The sequence below is a fragment of the Rhea americana genome, unplaced genomic scaffold, assembly GCF_003343005.1.
Source record: "Rhea americana isolate MKP2758 unplaced genomic scaffold, rheAme1 scaffold_101, whole genome shotgun sequence".
NCBI classification, from domain to species: domain Eukaryota; kingdom Metazoa; phylum Chordata; class Aves; order Rheiformes; family Rheidae; genus Rhea; species Rhea americana.
In genome coordinates this window covers 783,951-805,334 of record NW_028185051.1, presented here as the reverse complement: position 1 = coordinate 805,334, position 21,384 = coordinate 783,951, and the positions used below count along the sequence as shown (strand labels likewise).

The window sequence follows — 21,384 nt, the reverse complement described above, 5'->3', positions numbered from 1 at the left end:
TTTCATACTTGATTTATAGGATATTATCCATTTTGTTCTATCCTTTTCCATTTCTCAAACATGGCTTTGATCTCTTTCCTTGAGGAAGAAAGTAAGCGTCACTGGACAGTTGTTTGTAGGCTTCCATTAAAGCTGTCAGTATGTTTGTGGAGTCAGAGCAGACTAGAGCAGTCCGTACAGCTCGGTGCTGCAGTGAGGGGCATTCCCTCCTCACCTTAACAGAGCGCARTCTAAGTACAGTGGTGCATAGTATGGGAAGGCTGCTTGCAGCAGATACTTTTTTCTCAAATATGCCTTGCTCTACCACAAAATTAATAGGTAGAGCTGCTCCTTGTTTTCATATTGCCCCACTTATTTCAATAAAAATGAAGAACAGGCATCTTAAACCAGCTTAAAGCAAAGAAAGAATGATGCTTTGCACTGATCTTCATCTAAAAGATATGCAGTCCTTGTCAGCAGAGYTTGCATCCTGTCTATTAAAAATGTCCATTTTTAGAACATAGCTGAATCTCTGCACATATATGCTCTGTCTTGCATAGTTTTTCTCAGGCTTTGTGATCTACATTCATCACAAAACAGTGTACTCCTGGCAGCTTTTACACGTTCTAAGACAATACACCAGCACTTGGCTGTTTATACATAGCCCATGACATTTCAGTATGTTCCCCAACTGTTTGTAGGGCAGGGCCCTCTGGGAAGAGGAGCAATTGCTCTTTGTCACTCTGAGCTTTGCTAAAGACCAACAGGTAGAGCCTCTGTCCTGCCCCGGTCACACTCCAGCTGTGTCACAGCGGCACGCTGGCACTCCACTGCGTTAAATTACGCAAAAGTGCAACAGAACTGAACACTATCCATGCCCAAACACATCTTTTAGTTCAGCCCAATATGTGTGCTGAGTCMTGGTCTGAATCCTAATTTCTCCATTATTCTCATTCCAAAAACCATAGTACGACAGAATGATCTTCAAGACCTCTTTGCCATTAGTGGGTTCCATTTTTCCATGAAGATGTCATACATTGCTTCCAGTAGTCCAAGGCCAAACCTGGGTGCTGGTTTGCAGGGCAGGAAGGTAGAGGGGAACTTTTTTACAAATTTCCTTAGTATTCTTCAGCATTTCCTGAGCTACGACAYAAACTGTGAGACTAAACTTCACACAGACAACACGGACTGGCCAACAGCAGGACTTCCTTACTGAGCAGCATGGATGCCACAGTATCTACAGTTGTAACGTAGCCATTCAAGTGCACACAGGGACCCCTACTGAGAAGACAGTTGCCTTCTCTGAAGAAATTTTCTTTTCTTATGACTAAGCCAGCTGGAAAGAAGTGAAAGAAGCTTCAAAACCAGATTCTGAGGCAGCAGCATCTGATTTCCAGGCAGTTTTATCTGATACGTGCTTTTACAGAGCTTTGATGGCTTGGCACGATAATCTTACAATCTCTGATCTCTCCAAAAGAAAGTATTTTCCACAGTGAAAAATGTCTCTGGCCTACAGCATTTTGGCAGATGCCTCCATGGATGTGATGTGGAATAGCCTAGCATCCAACCCGGTTGCCAGATGTCATATTTGGCATTGCCTTTGGATTGAAAGATAATGACGCGAAGCAGATCCTTTCTGCTTTGAAGCTTACTGGCTGTCAATTTTTCAGTGGATCAGTGGAAAAAGCAGCAGTTGACAGGGTAAGGAAAATCAGATGCCCCTTTCCATTCAAAGTAGAAAGTCACTTCCAAAGGTCCAGATTTCTGTCACAGTCCAAGCAAAAGTAACAGGGCTAATTCTACCCAGAAGAAACAAACTCTGGAGCTATTAGAGATAAATCCTCTGCATGCAGGAGAGGCTCTGTTTTCCCACATTCCCCATACACTGTTTCTGTGAACTCCAGCAACGATCTCTGACCAGGCCTGATTTTTTTTTTACCATTTTCCTTTTTTCCTTCCTAAATAGTGCAATTGTAAATGATCTTCCAGTGATTTAATTGTACATAGTCATTTTTTTTCATCAAATGCCTAATAGCTAAACATCCTTCAAAACATGTCCTTGCTCAAAAAAAAAAAAAAAAGGGGGGGCCCACCTACTCCAACTTCAGCAACAGAGGCTTAGGTAGAAGAAGCAGAATCAGAGGTAAGCACTGCTGGCCTGAGAACTCCACTCTCCTGTTCATAAATATATGGTGAAGGTATGCATGTATTATGAAACYGGAAAATGCCAGTACTTGCTTACATTTTTTTGTTGAGATTTTTCTTCCCAAACAGATTTAACAATATTCCTGTGGAACCCTGCTGACTTTTTATATTAGGATTTATTTGCCCATACTAACAGACTGACTGGGGAAAATGTGGTCCCGCTACTGAATGGGGTGGGGGCCCTGGTGACGAAGGATACAGAGAAGGCAGAAATACTGAATGCTGCCTTTGCTTCAGGATTCACTGCTAAGGGCAGCCCCCAGGAATCCCRGAGCCTAGAGACAAGGGAGAAAGTCTGGAGAAAAGAAGACTTTCCTTTGGTTGAGGAGGATAGGCTTAGAGATCTTCTGGGCAAGCTTGACATTCACAAATCCATGGGCCCRGATGGGATGCACCCACGGGTACTGAGGGAGCTGGCAGATGTTGTTGCCAGGCCGCTCTCCATCATCTCTGAAAGGTCCTGGAGAACTGGAGAGGTGCCTGAGGACTGGAAGAAAGCCAGTGCCACTCCAGTCTTCAAGAAGGGCAAGAAGGAGGACCCAGGCAACTACAGACTGGTCAGCCTCAGCTCCATCCCTGGAAAGGGGATCGAAYARCTCATTCTGGATGTCATCTCCAGACATATGGAGGAGAAGAAGGTGRTCAGKAGTAATCAGCATGGATTCMCTGGGGGGAAATCCTGCTTAACCAATCTGATAGCCTTCTCTGATGGAATGACTGGCTGGGTAGATGAGGGGAGAGCAGTGGACGTTGTGTACCTTGACTTCAGCAAGGCTTTTGACACTGTCTCCCATAACATCTTCCTAGAGAAGCTCTGGAAGTGTGGGTTAGACRAGTAGACAGGTGGATTGAGAACTGGCTGAAAGGCAGAGCTCAGAGGGTTGTCATCAGTGATGCGGAGTCTAGCAGCAGGCCTGTGGCTAGTGGAGTCCCCCAGGGCTCAGCACTGGGTCCCATCCTGTTCAACTTGTTCATCAATGACCTGGATGAGGGGACAGAGTGCCTCCTCAGCAAGTTGGCTGATGATGCCAAGTTGGGAGGAGTGGCTGACGCACCAGAGGGCTGTGCTGCCATTCAGGGAGACCTGGACAGGCTGGAGAGTTGGGTGGAGAGGAACCTCCTGTGGTTCAACAAGGGCAACTGCAGAGTCCTGCACCTAGGTAAAGATAACCCTAGGCACCAGTACAAGCTGGGGGCTGACCTTCTGGAGAGCAGCTCTGCAGAGAAGGACCTGGGAGTGCTGGTGGATGRCARRTTGACCATGAGCCAGCATTGTGCCCTTGTGGCCAAGAAGGCCGATGGTCTCCTGGGGTGCATTAGGAAGAGTGTTGCCAGCAGGTGGAGGGAGGTGATCCTGCCCCTCTACTCAGCCCTGGGGAGGCCTCATCTTGAGTCCTGTGTCCAGTTCTGGGCTCCCCAGGACAAGTGAGACATGGAGCTACTGCAGAGAGTCCAGTGTAGGGCTACGAAGATGATCCGAGGGCTGGAGCATCTGCCCTATGAGGAACGGCTGTGAGAACTGGGCCTGTTCAGCCTGGGGAAGAACAGACTGGGGGGGGGGGATCTTATCAGTGTGCACAAGTACCCGAAGGGAGGGTGTCAAGGGGACAGGGACAAACTCTTTTCAGTTGTCCCGTGTGACAGGACAAGAAGCAATGGGCAGAAACTGAACCACAGGAAGTTCCGCCTGAAAGTGAGGGGGAATTTCTTCACTGTGAGAGTGACGGAGCACTGGACCAGGTTATCCAGAGAGGTTGTGGAGTCTCCTTCTCTGGAGATCTTCAAGGCCCACCTGGATGAATCCCTGTCTAACATGCTCTAGGTGCCCCTGCTGAGCGGGGAGGTTGGACTAGATGATCTCCAGAGGTCCCTTCCAACCTTACTGATTCTATGATTCTATGCTCAACAGTGATAGATGCAATGTGTCTGAGATCTAAGGATTAAAGTGTATTTTCAGCAAGTTTACATCGTACTTTATAGTTCTGCAATGGTATTTCTTATAGGTTGCTATGTCAGAGAACCCAATGTCTTCAGTGTTTCCTTCAAAATATTTGAGTTGACCATCTGTATAAAGAGATAACGCAGTTCTTATGAGGAAGGAGAATTGAGGACATCTTAAAGCAGGAAGACAGTGCATTTCATTTAGACATTCACTGCAGTAACTGTAAGGCAAAGACTTCTCAATTTTTATGGGAGGTACATTTGTTTCTTTCTGACTGCAGCAATAACTTAACCTGAGTAATTTTGCCCAGCAACTCTGCCAGTGCAAAGTTTGAAGACAAACTATGCCAGTATTAAAGGAGTTTGTATCTCTGCCCTGTTCTAAAAGTGATTCTGACGGATACATTTTTGCAAGTGATGCTTTGATAAAATTCCTAATGAAGTGCTTATGGTAAAGAACAGCRGGATAAACATGTAAATTCTATAAACATACTGGATGTTATACTTCACTGTTCCTGGTTTTCTACATTTCCTAAACATCTTGTATTTCCTATTTTCAAACTACAACTACAAATCTTTTCCAGATAGCCCACTGCTTTTCTTTTCTTTCTTTTTTTGAAGTCATACCCACCTTCATAACTCTGTGCAAGATTATGCCGGACGATGTTCACTGACTGATCAGAAAGATTTCTGGATGGTGACTGGCTGTTGGGTACCAAGGAGTTGGCATAATGCCATTGGCATTCTCCATTTGCCTGCAGCGTGCTCAAGAAAAATCGTGCAACTTCACAAGGTGCTCCTTGAGACTGCCCAAACTTAGAAGGTAACATTTGCTTTTTGCTACCAAAGACATGAGAATCTACAGGGAAGTGTCCATAATGGTAAGAGAAAGGCAAGCTATATGATGGGGCATATAGAAGTTCACTGTTTTCTGAATGAAAGTTTTGTTCTTGAATGGTGGCAGCGTTCACTGCAGGGCTAGATCGCCAGTTTCCCACCTGGCTGCATTCCAGTTTGTCTGTTTGGAATGAGCTGTATTGCTGGGAGAAAGAAGAAAAAGGAGAGGAGAAGAGTTAAATGACTTTTATATGAAACCACATAACATGTAATATAGGAGCCCAAAGCCAGGGCTCCTTGAACTGTAGTCTTACTGAGAAACGGAACTGGGTCACCAGTGGATCCAAAGTTCCTTATCTTCACTATAACTTTACCTTTACTTGACACAGAAACAAAAAAACATTTTGACATCCTAATGCTAAGAGCATATTGGATAATTTTGCACGGCTGGATTTCAGCAAGTCAGTAAGTTTAAGCAGTTGTAAATATCAGAGGACTTAAGTTTTTTGCAAAGCACAGGACGTCACTGATAAATGCAGCTGCAGAACGTGATTTGCATTTGRTGAAGACAGTTTGTTTGCATGTCAAGCTTCAGAATGGTAGGAAGACATCTTCTATCGTGATGATCTCCTCCTCCTCTCTTCTACTCTCTTCTCCGGACTAGTGCTATTTTAATACTAACAGTAGTATTCATTTTGAAGTCCTAGAATGTCTCCTGATTGGTATCAACCCCACTGAACTTGTATTATGGGAAATCTCCCTACTTTCCTTTTGTGTCTGCTTCCAGCTTATCCAGAGACAGATATCCTAAGTCCTGCTCCAGTGCTCTGTGTGCTACATTTTCTTTTCATGAATCTTTCTGCAGCATATGGAAACTGCCTACATCTACGTGACAAAGAACTCTGTCTATCAATGATGAACAAAATGCATTCCACACTAGCTCAAATTTTCACAGTGCAGCTATCTTTAGTACATTGTTTTCTTCTTTTTAACTAAAAAAATACATTGTTTTCCAAGTACTTTACATAATCCATAATTCAAAAGTCTCTGTGTTTGCATCACTCCCCAGAGATTATTTATTTGCACTGTTTGTGCTGTCCACCCAAGAACAGAAGGGCCCTGCTGTATTCTGACCTACCTGTGGCAGAGCATACTATTGTCAGTTTTACAGCAAGTTCAGCTTCTGATGGTCCTGTCCCAAGAGCTCTACCACAACAACTGGTAGGTAAATATTGCTGAAAAGGTTACCTGTTGTGGGTAAGGTGTTGTTCGGAGTTTTGCCTTCATCTTATTACTTTTGGGTTTTACTATTTTCCTTGTTTCCTGTGAGGTAGATGCTGAGCTTCTGCATGAAAACTGTGACTTAGAAATGGTAACCTGGTCCAGTGACAACTGAAGTTCCTTATACTCAATATCTCTGCAAAAGAACAGTCCAGTAAATATATACTCAAACATACTGCATAAATCCAAAATAGTTCCTTTGGAAATATATGGTATCTTTCACAATGTTTTCATTTTCGTTCTTCCTAGATTTTCATTAGTTGGGGGTTCTGGTTTGAGGTGTTAGGAGGCAGATTTTTCATCTAACTCTGTTTCCACCAGTGTTCCATCAGGAACATAGTAAACATCTTCATATTAAATTTCCCTACTCTCTGAATCTAAGCTGTGCCAACTTCTTCTTTAAGCTATCTCTGGCACCCTGTATTTTGCTGCAATGCATTGCTTTGCACTTCACAGTCCCTACAGCTGTGAGTAAGATCTGATAGGAAGACATAGATCAAGTCAAGTGCCTCCTCCTCAGTCAGGAACTGGTCTCTTCCCCAGCTCTCACAATTTGCTCCAAGGACAGAAAAAGGAGCAAGCTTCTCTCCTCTCTAGTCCATAGGGCTTGTAACATGCCATAGGAGCTGCAATGTGTTTTTGACAGTTTCTAGATGTTCTTTCCTATTTTATTCCATTTTACCTGCCCCACAGACAGGGCAGATTTTTATACAAAAGAGGCTAGGAATCAAATTAAAGAAAGATTGTAGAGCATCTGCAGCAACATTAATTCCTATAGTTCTGATGATTAAATCGTCTCCTTTGGTTTTGTCAGCAGTCACAGTGGAGCATATTTCTGAAATGGTAACTAGGAAGAAAAGTTATTTCTCTCTCATTTCCTATCTAGAACTCATTTTTGTTGATAAATAGCCTGGAACTAAATTCAACTCAAGGATATGCAGTTATATCTCTGTCACAGCTCCCTCTCTTTACCCAAATCACTTGCCCCAACTCACTGGACCCAAGYAGGTTGCAAGACTGAGTCCTTAGTGCTGCTGCTTGCTGCATATCTTTACAGGACTGAGGGAAGCATAAATCCATAAGTCCAGAGCTCAGTGCTGACTCACAGTAGGTTAAGGAAACACTCTTGTGGTTGCTCAACTCATACAGTTTAACTCTTCAAAGTCGGGTAGTAGATACAGAATTGTAACATGCAAACACAGGTTTATAGCAAGATAGGAATCTCATAATGACTTCATGACTTGAAATAGAATTTGTAAGCTGAAGTTCTAAGCCACTGTGCATGCACAAGCTCAGTGGGAGCTACTTGCCATTGTGAGAATGTAATTTAGCCCTGAGTATCTGTGGAAGCCAAGGTAAGCAAGGGAATTGTTGGTAATTCACCTGTCTTTGAAAGGAGTATCACTTTCTACCATTTATCTATCGCAAACTGACACTGTGACCTCTGCTGGATAGCAGCCGCTTTCACTGTGTCTTGACAGTACCTAGCACAGTGCAGTTCTGATGCCAGTTGCAGAGCTGGGGTACAAGTCTAACACAAATTTCCATCAGCAGTAAATACTCAGTGACGCTGAAGCACAAGTTTTCTGGTTTGCAAGGAAATCATAAGAAATACTGGCTCTTTTTTTGTGCAATGTGCTATTTGTAGTTATTTTCTGTAACTAGAAGGGGAAGGACATGAGGAAAGGAAAGTGGCTGTAACTTGCAAACACAGAATGATACTGGAAGACAGTAAAATAGCAAGCCTAAATGATTTAATTAGTAATGAATTAATTACTGATAACATGTAATGGTACAAAGTATTTTGACTTACGTAAGGACATAATTGACACTCACTATGCAGTGAGGCCGTGATGAACGGCTGTTATGCACAATGGTAGCATAGCTCTGTACCCAAACCCAGCCTCCATGCTTGGACAGTAGTCGATAGTACTTGGTTGTGACTTGGCCTTTCACCAACACTGTAAATACAATGTAAATACATTTCATGTTGCTTGAACTTGTGACCAGTTCCTGAAGAGATTTATGTGTAAGAGGGGGGGGCTTTTCTCTCCTCCCACTCCATTAAATCCCCCTTTCCCAACAAACTTTAAGTAGCTTTGCTGCAAAGGTATTTGTCCTGCTCCTTCACATGGTTTCACAATGTCACCTCATCATTTACAAATGCTATGTTCCAGACTATTTAGGTTTGTCTTCCCTCTATTCCAGTTTACCCTGCTCTTCTATGCTTACATTCTACAAAACACTTAATCATTTTAATTTTTTAACTGAAAAAGAAAAGTAGAAGGCAGCAAAAGAATTTTGAGACAGACAAAACTGAATGAATTTTTCCAGCGTATTTGGAAGTATTTTTTGACATTTATAGCTTGAGAATTATTGCGTGTATTGCATTGCATTTCAGGCTATGTTGCTTTTTCCTCTGTAAGCTCTACACTTCTAAGGTTGATTTAAAAGAGCAAAATTAAAACATTATTTGATTCTTAAACATACAAATAAAGATAAGGCCAGAGAGGTGAATCAGCTACCAGATAGATTTCACTAGAAATGTAAATCTGCTGAACACCGGTTTGGATTCTCTTTCACAAAGATGTTTTGGCATATGGCTATGCTATAACACAAGCTGTGTAGCATCTCTAAATATTTAATCTAGCCACAAATCTTTCTGGTTCACTGCCAGGCATTTATCTAATGATTCACAACAAGAGAATAACTCCTAGCCTTTAAAGATCTCTTTTCTCTTGTGTGACCCTGAAGCATTTCTCTAGCCACCTTCTTACTCTTCTATACAATCAGTTATTATAAATTAAGAAATACATGACTGGTTTTTATACTCAGACTGCTGCAAAAGAACTTGATCAATAGCAGCAATTCTTTGTAGCTTTGTAGAATACGCAATAAAGAAATGGAATTACTGCTTGCAAATGCAAAGCTTGTACTACACAGAACTTACTAGCAAAGTTCATGTAATTTTGTTCTCTTATGATACATGCTTGGTGCAGCAGCAGATACATAATAAGCCAGTCAAACAGTCTGCTCTTTCAGGCAACTCTAGTGGAGCAAATGACCCCTTAAAATGAAAATATATGGCCTTAGTATTTATAGATTTTTCTAACAGGGATGGTTTCAATATTAAATTTGGAACAAGAGTGCACAATCTTCCTGTTTTTCTTTACTGTTTGCCAATTAATGACATGATTATTAATTATTCAGTTGTTATGGGGGGGGTGCTAGGGCATAGTAATTCCAATAGTAATCTGAGACCACAACAATGTTGACAATGTGAACAGCCCAGCAGAAGACTGACAGAAATACAACAGCAAAAGTTCTCGTTCTTGGTAAAAGGTCCTTTAAGTTTAAGTCTGCAGCATATGGATCATCTCTCTGGGCTGCTTACTCTCCTATCCATCTACATAAATCACAACACATTTAAACCTTTTTTTTTTTTCCCAAATCCGGTAAGTCTTCCAGAGAAAATCAGGCTCTTAAAAAATGATTATAGACAAGTCTTTCTGGAAGTATCAGTTCTTCCTCCACTACGATCAACTAGTAATCAGCTGCGTTCCATGTTGTAATCAACTGTATGCCCTTTAATTGCTGTGTGTCATGATGTTCCGTAATCCAAATAGTCCAGTTCTAGCAAATGGTCGTTTCCTTTTGGCCTAGATCATCCAACAGCTTTTTTATATATACATATGTTTATATATACACATATATGTATATTATATATGTACATTATATGTATACATATATGTAGTGGTCTAGGCTTGTCAAAATGAAGTCTTTGTGCTCGGTTAATGGGTAGGTTTGCCTTGAATTCAGTATGTCTTGCTACTCACTCTTCTAAAATAGAAATTAATGCTATAATGGATCTAGATATAGAAAAGTTCTTCATGTGTTTTGGGATTAGTTTTGATTTTTTCCCTTTCTCTTCATCTCAAAAAAAATTCTTTTTTTCAAATCTGTGTTTAAGCTTTCCAGTTAAGACAATATTTTAAAAGATGTGAAAACCACTGAGGACTACAGTACTCAGCTTTCCTTCCTAATTATATGGATAAACCAATATTTCTCCTGGGACATGGGGAGGACTCTGTGTCTCCTGCATTTTTAGCAATCTGGGGAAAGTCTGACCTTGGCTGCAGGACAGTAGCTGTGCTTCCGATACAGTAAATGAAGTCAATTTCCTTTTGGCCCTGTGTTAAATTACCCTGTTTGATGCTGATGGGAAACCTCAGAAGTGGGGGTGAGGAAAATCCACTACCAAGACAATCTGTGCAGGCTCAGACTTCTTGGTGGCCTCCGCTGCAATCAAATGGGGAGGATTCAGTGGCTTTAGCCTTGGCTCTTAGCTGTGCCATTTGTAACTGGGTGTTCCTCTGTTGTGGTTCCCACTCGGCTTAGCAGGCAAGCTGAAAAAGGACTGGGCTGGCCCTTCTGGTCTGTCACACAGGGTTATTTTAAACGGTTCCAGCCAGCTCTCGGGCATGTGGCTAGGAGTTCCTAGCGGGCACCTAAGCATGCCACTACAGAGAAATGGGCTTCTCGGTTCCATACTCGCAGCAGTAATTGTTTTAGCTACCCTGGCACACACAGTCTAGCAAGTCTGGCAATGAGGTCAGCCCTCAAGCAGTGCTGGCAGTGAATGGTGCACTAGCAGACCCTACAGCTCTTCTACCCTCTTAAAAAAAATAGCACAGCTGTGCTGGAAGGCTTGATTGCTGGGGGAGTAACAGAAGATTCAATGGCACGGACAGAGTGTGAACCGTGCTCTGCTTTAAGATAGGTTCTATAAAAATATAGGCTGACTTTCAGAAAACAGCAAAGCAGTTTGGTGGCGACATCATCTGGGGCCGTGGCTTGCTTTGCCAAGGCACAGAGACGTGACTCTTGCAAAAGTTTACTGGGAAAAGCAACGACATTACAACATGTAGGCTGCACAAAACGCTCATCACAGAGAGAAGATGGTACAAATTAAAGCATTTAGCTAAGGCCAGAAGAATATTTTGTCTGTATTAGAACAGCTTCTCTCATCCTGTCTTTCATAATGCAAGATCTTTAGGCGGGGACACATTATTTGTGTGGCCACATTTCCCTAGTTGTAGAGCAAACACTGTGTATATTGACGGYGCTATAGAAATAAATAACACTAGTTCAAACTTCAGAGGCTTTTTCGTAGAGCTGGAAGCTAATCAAATGTTTAAAACAGGAAACTCTGTTTGCTGCCAGCACACCTTAGGCAAATATTCACATTTACATTTTCCTCATAGTTTGATGTTCTTGTTATACCCCTTCTAGCTTGCTCCCCTCACTGTTTCCTTTGTTTTGCTCTCTATGCTGCCTAAATTAAAGTTCTGTTGCTTTAGGTCTTCACTTTGGAAATTTTTTTTCCTCTTTGAAAGAGTAATTCATTATCCTATTTTAGGGCTGTTTTTTTTTTCTTAATATCTTCATTAGGTGTAAGATGTTTCTGTCCAGATTTCATCATCAGATAACACTTAATCATCAGATTGCTTTATGGAATGGTATGTCAAACCTACCAGCCTTTTACTATTTSGGTTCCTCAGACATTTGCTGATGGATGGTGAGGGAGTTATAACAGTGGCTCCCGAGAGACACAGAAGTTTGTACACTTTACATCTGTTTCAATAATTACTATTACTTGGTATTCAGACCACAATTCTGCACTGTTCCCACTGTTGCCATTACTTTTTCATCTTCCTGGCATTTAGTTGCTTCAAAACCTTTATAAATTTGTATTCATCTTCTCACACTTTTCTTGAGCTTTTAGATTTTACGATGCTTTATCTGTGTAATTCAGGTAGAGTATCTAGAGAACTGGTTTCAGTTATTCTGTTTGGTTGAGGGTTGGTGTGTGTGTGKGGGGGGGGAGACTCAGTAATTTAGTAAGCATGATGTGTCTCTTTACTAAAACTCCAGTCATGCATAGATAAAACTTGGGACCAAAGTACAAGCCTTCTACCACCTACACATAGCTATCCATGACTCTGCTCTAAAAATAACTGTTTTCCAGAGACGATTGTGGCTATATTGGAATCATCTATCTACTGGTTAACATAGGTATTTCAAATAGTCTTGTGAAAATAACAAGTGATGTTTTGTAGAGGTCAGCAGTCACAGCTGGATGCAGAGACTAACCCTACAAAAAAGGATGCTGCTCATAAGGGGACATTACAATGCATCCTGGTGGTTCTAGTTTTTAATTTGTTATTGCCGAGAGCCTTCAATGTTTTTTCAGTTAGTATGAACTTGCTGCAAAGATCAGCTTCTGCTTTCCCAAGTGTAGCACCACTGCCATCAACAGTATTTGGTGCTTGGAATGTCAAGGTTGACTTGTGCCAAATACAGTTACATCCTCCTTTATATTCCAAATCCTCATGAATATCACACAGTCAGGTGAAAAACTGACTATCCTCTCCTTCAGAGGAGCCTAAAAGAAGGATTTGATTCTGATTATTTTCAGCCTACAAGAACAATCTGAAAAAAAAATTCACTACCATTTCTTTTTGGATTTCATCTTTGTATCATATGGTCTGTGGCAGACTGAGCCAAATCCAGAGTTCAGCTATTCCCTCAATTTGCTTCTCAAATTAATATGCTACTGAATGAACTACTTCCCAAATCCAGATGCTTGAAGATATGATTACTGTCTCTGTTAGCAGATGGGGAATTATTATTATTTTTYCCTGACACTCTGTTCTTCAAACCTCATCCACATGCTATTAATGAACATTCATTTCAAGACTTTTGGGGTTTGCATTCACTTCAATCACGGGCTAAATATTATCAACATGTTTCAGGGGAATTGGGAGCTGTTGCATAGATTTTTTTAAAACAAAAGAGGCTAATAGTCCAGATTTTCCTTTTTCCCCCCCTCTCTCTCATTCATTTGCTCTTTTGTCTTTTTTCCTTCAAGAGTTCAACACCCAGAATCACATCCAGATTTTCAAAAGAGACCACGTCCTTTAAGTAGAGAGATAAAAGTAGCCAGATACATTTTTCAGAAGCACAGCATATTGAATATCTAGCTTATTTGCAAAAGTGCTGGTTTCCTTAAGTGATAGCCAAGCACTTTTAAAAATCTAGCTCTAGTCCAGATTTGGAAAGCTTTCCCTCCTTTCCAGCATAGTGCCTGTTGTCTGAAAAGCTTCTCACTCTACTTAATACATTTCAGTCTAATTTTTCTTTTTACTTACATAGATGATGAGCATATCGTAAATGGAATACATCACAGCCATGAACATGGTGATAAAGAGTTTTTTCTATCAGATCTTGAGGCTCATATCCAGTTAATTCAGTTACCCTGAAAAAGAAAGGCTGCATAATAAGTAAAATCTCTAGGGACATTCATTTTCATTAATCTAACATTTGATTATGCCAACTAACCAAGTACTTAAAAACTGTAGGACAAAATGTTAGTTTTGGAAATAGAATCCTCACCTTCACCAGAAATTAAAACCTCTCAATCCAGCCAAAGCAAGGTGTAGCTATTCCCTGGCCTGCCTCACACACAAGCAGGAAAAAGAGTCCTTTTACTTATTTCAGCTTTGGGCTTTTGCCACTGTCATGCATGATCTTTTGCACAAGGATCCATTTGAGGAGCCATTCATGAAACAATAAAATTACTGTTGTGTACTGCTGTCAAATTCTCATTTGCTTCTGTAAACATACAAGCATAGCATGTATGTCAGTCCACACAGGCTGTGATCATGGTCTACAAATTAATTCAGGGTAGCACCTAATAGAAGAAGGAAGCAGGAGCTTATTCCAGCTAAGAATGTGAAAGGACAAGGAGTTAAAAAGATCACAAGCTAAAAAAAAAAAAGAAAAAAAAAAAAGAAGGTTGAAGTTAGACTTTCAGAAAAATCTCCTCACATAATGAGAGAAATAGGATAAGAGAAAAAATCTGAAACAGCAGCATCTCCATAGATGTTAAAGAACCATGCTACAGAAGTCACACCTATACTGGATCAGACCTAAAAAAATCATCTGAGAAGTCAGACTTTATGGGTCAAATTGGACTTTCGTTTATTTAGCACAGTTACTATCCACTTAAAGCACATTGTATAAACCAGCCATAATCTGGTTTGTTTACTTAGTGTTGCTGGGGAATGTTTATGCTGTCCTGGACTTTCTTCATCTAAAAATGCAAAACAGAGACACCATACAAAGGCATCAATTGCCTTTGTCTACATTAACAAGCACCATAGTCCATTAGCAGGAGATCTGTAAATTAAAACAATTGGTGCTGAGGATCTGACATCGCCATACTTTTTTTTTTTTTTACTTGGGACCAGTTCTAGTCTAGGCCTGTGAACTGAAAGCTCAGTAGTAGTTGGAGTGCCTCAGACATGCTCCTGGAGGTTGTCTTCCAGTTTAGACTCATCCAAAAGGAATCCAGTTCATATGCCTAACATCTCTTTGTACTATGCCAGTGCCAGTGGGGATGGTCAGGACATTCACAAGCAACATGTGTCATTGGGTATTGCATAAGCTTTGCCCTTTTTYTGCTTTACTATGTATTTTATTATCTCCCTAACATTTAAGGAATCATATCAACCCTCTGTTGACTGGGGACTGTAATTACATTCTTTTGGGGAGAGAGCTGGATGCAGGGAGGTTCTTCAGAAGGAAATCAGAAAAAAAAATGCCTTCATGATCTGATTTATTATACATACAGCACAAATATACGCACACCTCCCCAACCATTCCTGCATCTGGGAAAGCCTTGCATGCCTTTGCCTCAGGGTCTGCCAAGGCGGAGTGAACACATGTGCTCTCTTTCTGCAGGAGGCTACATGAACACACGCTTGAGTTTATCCTCCACACTCTGCCCTGTCCCTCCTGGCTTACAATTTCAGGGGCCTAAACTCTGACTTAAGCCAACCAGCATGCTGAAATACTGGTATAAGGTCCTGTTCTGGTTTCACTGCTTCTTCTGACTTCAGTGCAATCACAGCAAGGTGGTAGTACAGGCACAGCTAATCCAAAAAACAAACAAAAAGCCCAAGCCCAAGCCAGGTGTGAATATTTCTGGAAGTGAAGCCTCACTTTGAAGTTAGTCTTCGCAAGGGCCAAAAAGTATCACCTCAACTTTTGAACAGTTCTAATCTGGAGCTAAGCTTAGTTGCTTGACTACCTTAACACATGAACAACCCCTCAGAAAGCCACTGAAGGCAGCCTGAGCTCTGGAAATACTTCTTCGCATGTAACAAGGCACATCATAGAGAAGGAAACACAGCTTTCCCTAAGGATCAGTTCTGCCCTCTAGGCTTCTTTAAAACACTTGGATGCATGAGCTGCACCACCAAAACCAGATGCTGCAGATCTCTTCAGGTGGAAGTGACTGTCTCCTTATTCCAGTGACTGTGATAAATCAATTCCTGCATGTTTCACATAGTACTAGGTATACAGAAAAGCTTACTTAACTGCTTCTTCCTATAGTGGAATACTGGCCTGGCTGCTCTAACTGTTACCTCTAAAGATCTAGCAACATTTCTCTTGWACGGGTACCAGAAGTAAGACAGAATCACTTTTGTCTTCTTGCTAATACATCCCTACTGGGAGCAAATATAATTTGGTTTGCTCATTTGGAGGAGTAAAGAGCTCTGGTAACACTTAATAGCCCAGACTGCCCTGTGTGTGGACAGAGACGACATACATCTGCTCTTTGGTAAACAAAACTATACAGCAGTACTGGTTTTGTCTATACTCCTGTCAACACCTCTGGTTAAACTGTCTCCTCTGAAGACACTTCAGTCTCCAGGCAGTTCCTCTTAGGCACATCATTTCCTTTTTTCCACATGGAGAGACATGTTGCTGAATCCCTTCTGCTTCTTTGTAGCAGTTACATTAAGTAAAGCATGCCAAAAAAAAGGTTTCCAGAAACAACTAGCTCTTTGTATTCTAGCAGCTGATGGCTCACTATCTCATTGGCCTTAGCACRGAGAAAGAGAATGTTCCTGCATGGCTGACCTACTATGCAAAACTTCCTCACTGTTGTGGATACAGATTCTTTTCCACTATTACACACGAATACCATTTCTGCTTCTTGTAAATCCAGTATGTCAAGGAAATGWGAAAGCATGTCACATAATGCTTCATACGCAGGGATTTTTAAAGACTGACCATCTTGTCAATAGTCAAATCCATTACAYTGTCCGAGAACTGGCCTCTTCCCCTCAAGGTATCTTAAACTGCACTATACAAAGAATCACTATATAGTAGAAGATCCAAGGGTTCAAAAAGGGATGAATGAGTCATTTCACATCATCTTGGTTTTGTGCGCTTGTCGTCTTAGACGATGCGCAAGCTGTATTGGCTGAGAATGGAGACGAGGTTTTCTTTCATAAGCACCAGCCATTTTTCCAAGCTTTTTTAATAATGTATTTACTAATGAATGTGTTTTCATCTTTTGGCCAACTGAATTAGTTTTCATTTTAACAACCTCATTAGTAGGTTGGTTTCATTGTTAAGGCATTACACTAAAGTGCCGGAGACTAAGTTTTCTTGCTACTATCTGTCAAAAGCTTCCTGGATGACCCTGGAAAGTAATTTGATCTCAGTGTCTCAGTTTACCCTTTATAAATCATGGATGAGGATAGGTCCTATCCCTTTTCACTAGTTTTGCCTGCTAAGATTGTATATATCCTTTAGGGCAAAAACATATTACTGTTTGTCTGTATGTTGCCCACAGCAAGAAGACTTCAGCTGACTCTGAAACTGTTGATTACTCTTGATTTTTATACGTTGGTATTCAAGACAAAGTACAGCCTATCCAGCTTCCAGAAGGGCTTCAAAGGCCCATATGCTTTTTTGTACTGCTTCATCTTTTCACGGCTGTTTTGATTCATTTGGAAACCAGTGTAATTTATCATAAAACTTGCCTCTCAAACATTCTTTGCTGGAAATGAAATAGCCACTTACCTGGAATCTAGAAATATTAACTTTAAGTCCAAACTTGCTCTGAACATAAACATGTTACTGTGAAGTTTGATCTCAGTGATTGCACTGGGAGGTAAAGATTGACCTACAGCCACCAGTCCAACGATTTGGTAACAGGAATCATACAAGGACATATCTAGCATATACTGTCGTATCTTCAAATAGCCACTGCAATGAATCACCTGGCATGAAAAGAAAATACACTCAGTATCTGATAGGCTGCAAGTCAGCTGACACCCCACTTCCCTACCCCATCCCAATTTTAATTAAGTTAAAAGACAATAAACTCACTTAACATTTTTAGCTACTGCATAGTTTGTTAAAGCTTCAGAAGTCTGGTTAATTTATAAATGGACATGAAAAAAAGAGTAAATGTAGTTTTTGTGTTTACTGCTAACAATACATGATTAATCCAGTACTGAAACACTGGATGTTTAGTACTATGTTGATTGCATTCTAGCAAATAATTTAAATTTTCTTTAGTATAGATTTCTTGTAGATACAGTCAGAATTCCTGTTCATTAAAAAAAAAAACTAGAAATTGCTTTTTAAAAGTGACTCAGTCTAACACCTACACACAGACACATATAGGTATAACTAATAATATACCTATTTTTTAAATGACTTATTGTTCTGATGAAAAACAGACACTAAAAACCCGATGGTTATGAAGACAATCTATTACAGAGCTTAAATGTAGTATATTTAAACATACTAGATATTAGTTTTAAATTCTTCAGTCAAGTTCAGATGATATTCTATTGGTATATTAACATGGCCAGTATCTTGAGTCTGGATTCCTGAATCCGCGTATACAATTCCTAGGGACAAGTGTGATGACTTCAATGTTACAGTTTAGCCTATAAAAATTCACAGTSAGCTAAGGAGTGGAAAAATTGTAATTTGAAGGATCTTAAGGAAATAAGATTTATTAGCTGTAGTGCTGGTGTTTAGAAATCATTTGTGCTTCTGCCAATGTTCTGTTCCAAATAGTAGGCAGGACACTTGGCTTTGTGGAGAACCAGAAATACATAGTACACATTCTTCAGCTTAATATCTGTATTTGTTTATTTTGACTTTTATCTGTGCCCAATGAAAAGGAACTGATTTCCATTGTATTTGGTACTCCTAAGCAGTCTACTAAATAGTCACCTAGAGATAGGCCTCTTCCATGCTCTTCCCTCCTTTCCAATCAGCCAATGATTAATACATTCAGCAATGGCAAACAATCAAAACTTTTTGATATCTCACAGCAGAGCTTACTAACTCCCATACTATTTGATTCATGTGTTTTCCCTACACTTCAGCTATTCAGGTGGTATTTCCAAAAGTATTAAATGCTGGCTCTAAGCACAGTCAAAAAGAAAAAATTTAAGCCAACCTCACTATAAATGAATATATTCTTAAAGTGATTTACTGTGTAAAATGTGCAAACTTGCAGTAGTCAACAAAAGAAGAAAGAATGTGATTCCCTTGATTAGCAGACATGAACAGAAAAAATACAGAAAAAAACATCACTACAAGCTCTACTTTCTTAACTGATTTACTGATTTCAAAGTCAGCTTTCAGACAGAGCCATTTTTGCTGGGAGGCAACTGAGYAACTTGGGCTCCATACATTATAGAATAATAATAATTCCAATATAAATAGGTGGATRTATGTCTGGACTCTGAACGCATTCCATAAGAGAGTTCTGCTTCTCTTGAAAAACTTTTTTTTTAATGACTCAAACAAAATCAATCCTCATGAGACTGTATCTGAAATACCCTTCTCTCCTGATGCGTAAGTGATGGAATTGCACTGTGTGGCTCAAAGAACAGCAAATGCTGAAAATAAGCTGAAGCTGAAAATAAGAACTGTCTGAATGATGTCACTGTAGAATTTCAGCATTTGCTGTGGTTTCTGTTCACATATAATAAATAAAAAATTAACACAAGCAATGAGATTTATAAACAAACTTGATAGTTTAGTATGGTTCAAACCTCAGCTGGTATCAGTGGTTATGCCGAGCAACATTATGGTCTCATTCACGTTGATGTAATTCTGTTTAGGCCAGTGAGGTGACTTGTGCAACTGAATGCTGCCGAGCCAGAGCACAGACACACCAAGGCAATGGGTTATGGGAAGACTTCCAAGATCCTGCATCTGGATTCCTCCCCCACCTGCCTCCAGTTCCTACTGGAACGAGAGCCAGCTATGTACTCTCCTTCCACCATTTTTTGGTGGGTGTGCTCCAGCCAATTCCTCAGTCTGGAAGATCAGGGAATCAGGATGTGGGAATGTGCCACAAAGCACACTCCAATCTGCTGCTGGAATCCAAACCACTGTGCAAGACAGTTGCATTACTGAGGGAGTGTCCAATCACAGATTTTGCTTCCAGCTACACTTATGTGAAATAGTAAATAAATAACTGTATTACTTGTTGAATTTGGAAAAAAAATCTTATGTACATTACCTTGTAGCCACTGCACGTCAATCCTGCATTCCTCTTGGCTAGAACACACTTCATTCTTAGGAAAAATGATCTCTCAATTTCATATTCTGAAAGTATAAACCATACAGATCACTTATTACTAAAAATTTCAAAGATTGTCCATTAGATTGCCTTTGATGTTTTAACAGATGTATTTATGTCTCTGCCATAGGCAGCAACAGAAATCAGCCATTCCACCTTCCCACTCAATCTGTGCCCATAGGATTTATTTCACCTTCATGTGAGGATTCTCTGTGAAAATTAAGCAAGTCAGCAGCACTAGACCTCCAACTTTCTGTTTTTGCCACCCTTCACTAGTAAATCACCTTGATCCTGAACAGCCAGGAACCAGCCCATATGGGTAAAGGGAAGGAAAGGCTTCCTTTKGAGGGTAGATAAACCAATGTACAAACCCTCAAAAGTAACAACAGAAACAAGCAAGAAAACTCATTGTTTTTGTAGTAATTTGAGTGTATGTAGCTAGTCATGTCCAGACCAGTGAACTTCTGGCCTTCATATACAGTATTACTATTTGTTTCACTGACTTGCAGACTCTTCTTGGAAGGGATTTTTAAACAAGTATCTTCATGGATAACCTTAGGAAATTTGTTTGAAGATTAAATGTTGCTCAGGTAAACCAGTATTATCTCATAATAAAAAGTTATTCSTCTCCTTTAAAGAAGTAACAGTTTAGATATCATTAATGTTAATAGTCCTGACTATTTTTTTAAACAAAACCTGCAGTTTGGTAGTACACAACTCTACTAGGAAAAGAAAACTCATTTGGTACTTCTGTGAATGGGAAAGATCAAGGACCCAGAGGGATTTTCAGATTTGTTTCAATGTCTATTACCTTCTAACGCCCTGCATGGTTTGATCCAAAATCCACTGTAGTCAGCTGGAGTCTTGCTTTAATTTGATTTTACTGCTGAGTTGTGTTCCTGATTTTTGTGCATCCATCACCCAATTAACACCTTTTAGCCACACACCTGCAGTGGTTTGAGCCTCAGACCACTACCTGGAAACCAATAAACTCTTTACATTAAGTTTTGAGTTTGGATGTCTTAAGATACAACCACAGAAAAAGGACTTGGAGAGCTGTGGAAGGAAAATAAATGCAACATAACAGTGCATCTCAACTAGTATCAACTTTCTTGAGTGTTGGAATTTTCCATTTATCTTGCTAATGCAAATTAGATCCTTATGGGGGGAAGGCACTTAAATGAACTGGCAAATCTACTACAGAGTTTTAAACACAAATGTATACAATTTGGTGGGAGGAAGCCATACAGGAAGGATTGCTATTGCTGAAGCATGATCTCATGATTAAAGAATGGGTCTGGGAGTTGGGAACATTAGTACAATTCATAGCTTTGATACATTTTCTGCATGACCTAGCACTAGTGCTTACTCTCTTGCTCCTGCAGTCCCCTGCATGCAAACTTAAGGATAATTTTGCCCCTGCAAGGGTGCCAAGGGATGAGGATACAGAGACCGTCTTAGGACACAGACAGAGCTGCTGTTAGCAATTTTAATGACTAGTATTCTTCTATAAAAAGAGATGATTATTGGAACTAGAAGCAGTATCTTAAACTTCTCAAATGTTCTGCACAAAACCTTTAAGAGTCTCCATCAGTAACAAGCTCCTTCAAGGCACCTTTTTCTTTAGCCTATTTGCTGCTTCTTTCCTTTTTAAATGTTAATGCAGA

The 21,384-nt window shown here is 40.3% G+C and overlaps 1 protein-coding gene across 1 annotated transcript in view; it reads right to left on the bottom strand.

Annotated features, from left to right (window-relative positions):
* SIM2 (SIM bHLH transcription factor 2) overlaps nt 1-21,384 on the bottom strand; it is a 52,897-nt gene that overhangs the window by 3,016 nt on the left and 28,497 nt on the right. The window contains exons 5-10 of the mRNA XM_085304736.1: nt 19,658-19,743; nt 17,185-17,384; nt 13,455-13,561; nt 8,057-8,204; nt 6,211-6,379; nt 4,757-5,165 (exon numbers count right to left, since the gene is read on the bottom strand). Coding sequence (XP_085160862.1) covers nt 4,757-5,165; nt 6,211-6,379; nt 8,057-8,204; nt 13,455-13,561; nt 17,185-17,384; nt 19,658-19,743 — 1,119 coding nt within the window. The remainder of the gene's footprint in view (nt 1-4,756; nt 5,166-6,210; nt 6,380-8,056; nt 8,205-13,454; nt 13,562-17,184; nt 17,385-19,657; nt 19,744-21,384) is intronic.